Genomic DNA, 2,082 nt, shown 5'->3' with positions numbered 1-2,082 from the left:
CTTCCTCGGTCCCAGTCACCTCCTGCTCATCCCGCCGCCCGCTGCCCTGCGCCCAGGCGTGCGGGGGTGCGGCGGCGGCGCGGGCGAGGTGACGGCCGGGGACCGTGCGGCTCCCGGCAGCTGCTGCTTGCAGCGCGGCGGCCGCCTGCTGTCGGCGTGCAGGGCGCCGGCTTGCCCGCGAGCACCGCCCACAAAGCACCGCGCCGCACCTGCGTGGGCGACAGCCTGAAGGTGGCCCCCGACAGGATGAAGGTCCAGACCTGCACGCCGCAGCCAGCAGCAAGGGCTCAGCCAGGCGGCCATGCGGGCCGGGCGTTCCGCGCTTGGTGCAAGCGTGGCACGGCAGGCGGGCAGAGGTGGGAGGGCCGCGCCGCACATTGTCGCAGAAGCGGTAGATGTCCAGGTGGCCCTTCAGGCTGCCCTTGGCGGTGACCTTGTTCTCCATCGTCTCAAACACCACCTCGTCATACTGCGCAGGGGAGGCGAGCAATTGAACAGGCCGGCAGTGGTGAGCGGCAGAGCGGCGGCTGGCAGACGGCGGCTAGCGGTGGGCACGACCCGTGCGGCCTGTCCCCTGTGCTCCTCTCCGCCATCTGCACTCTGCCAGGCCCCTTCGCCTACGCTGGCCTGTGCATTGCAGCGCAAGCGGCGAGCGATCGTCCCACCTCGTCCAGGATGCGCAGCGCCAGCTGAGGCGGGAGCTTCCCCTCCTCCACCAGCTGGTCTAGCGCGTCCACCAGGCTATGGCCCAGCTTGGACTGCCGATACAAGGCGGAGCACGCCATGACCAGCCTCTACGCAGCCATCAGAGGGTTGCAGCTGCTGCCCAGATGCACAGCAAACTGCACGGCGTGTGGTGGTGGGCGGGCGTTGAAATGGGCGAGGGTGATGTGGCGCGAACGGGCGCAGCAGCGGCGGCACATCATTCTCTCCCCCCAAATGTCCAGCTAACTTGCTCTAAACGTGTGTGCTTGTGACACCAGCGGCCTGTGTCATGCAATTTCTCCTTAAAACCAGTCCTACACCATCCAGCATCACTTGCAAAGCGGTGGCGCCGCCGCGACGTGGCGCGGCATCAAAGATGGAGACCAGATTTTGTTTCCTTATGATGAAGCTGAACGATGGATTGATTAAAGTAAGGTGGGATTGATTAACGAATGGTTGCTTGCTGCTGTAAAGCTCTCTGCTGGCGCCAGGCCTTGTTACCGCAGCGCAGTCGCCGATTGTGGTGTGCACACTGTGTGCCGCACAAGCGTACACCTTGACTAGCTTTCTCGCAGCATAACATCTTTTTCGACGACTTGGAATTGTGAGGGACCCGGGGGCTCATGCCCACCCTGCAGTCCTGTTCCCTGGAGCCAGCCCGAGGCCAGGCGGCGGCAGTCCTGCAGGTGGCGGCGGCGGGGGCGGAAGGCGGAGGCGGCGGGGCAGGTTGTCAGAACGCATATCGTTTGGAGGCTCCCTAACCTCGATGCTGATGCCATGGAGGCGCACTTTAACGGTGATTGAACGTCCTGGCATCCGGCGTACTTGCGTAGGGCATGTACTTATGCTCAGACTTGTAAGCGTACCCAGACTGGAAGGCGCGAAATCTTTGGATCGCCGCAACATGAGGCGCTCTAGCCCCCCAAATTACCCGCCCAGTTCCTGCGAGCGAGTCCACCCGTAGGCCCAGGGCTGTGCCCGCCAGAAGTAAAGAAGAGGCCGTGGTGGCGCCTCTGGCCCGCCGAAGGCTCAAAATGTCTCCGCAAATGTTGATGGTGGCGATCCTGGCCTGGATGGTCGCTGGTAAGGCCTGGAGGACTCGGCCCGCGGGCATGTATACAGGCCACTCCATCTATATGCCTTTTGAGCCTCCGCTGAGGCTGGTTGCTTGTGTGGGCTTACAGTCTGGTTTCAGCAAGAACAAGCTTGCAGCACAGACTTTGTTGTTCGAGCAAGGAGGGATGAAGCAGTAGAACAACAGGCAGGACAGGCCAACTGACAGGTCACCGAGCGTTTAGTGTGTGAGCGGGCAGACAGTACTGCATGTCGTGGAGCAGGTGTGGTGCGGTAAGAGCAAAGGGGTGGACATGAGAGTGG

General features: G+C 63.0%; 1 protein-coding gene across 1 annotated transcript; it reads right to left on the bottom strand.

Moving 5' to 3' along the window:
- Positions 1-224: 224 nt before the first annotated feature.
- CHLNCDRAFT_15032 (hypothetical protein) lies at positions 225-785 on the bottom strand (the record flags this gene model as incomplete). The annotated part of the gene is made up of 3 exons (XM_005849071.1): positions 225-260; positions 377-469; positions 666-785. Coding segments are annotated over 3 exons (249 nt in total), but the record flags the coding sequence as incomplete, so codon positions are not given.
- Between the last annotated feature and the right edge of the window lie 1,297 nt (positions 786-2,082).

This window comes from Chlorella variabilis (genome assembly GCF_000147415.1).
Source record: "Chlorella variabilis unplaced genomic scaffold CHLNCscaffold_6, whole genome shotgun sequence".
Classification (NCBI taxonomy): Eukaryota; Viridiplantae; Chlorophyta; class Trebouxiophyceae; order Chlorellales; family Chlorellaceae; genus Chlorella; species Chlorella variabilis.
Note: the sequence above shows the minus strand (reverse complement) of the source record. Positions and strands in the feature narration are given on the sequence as shown.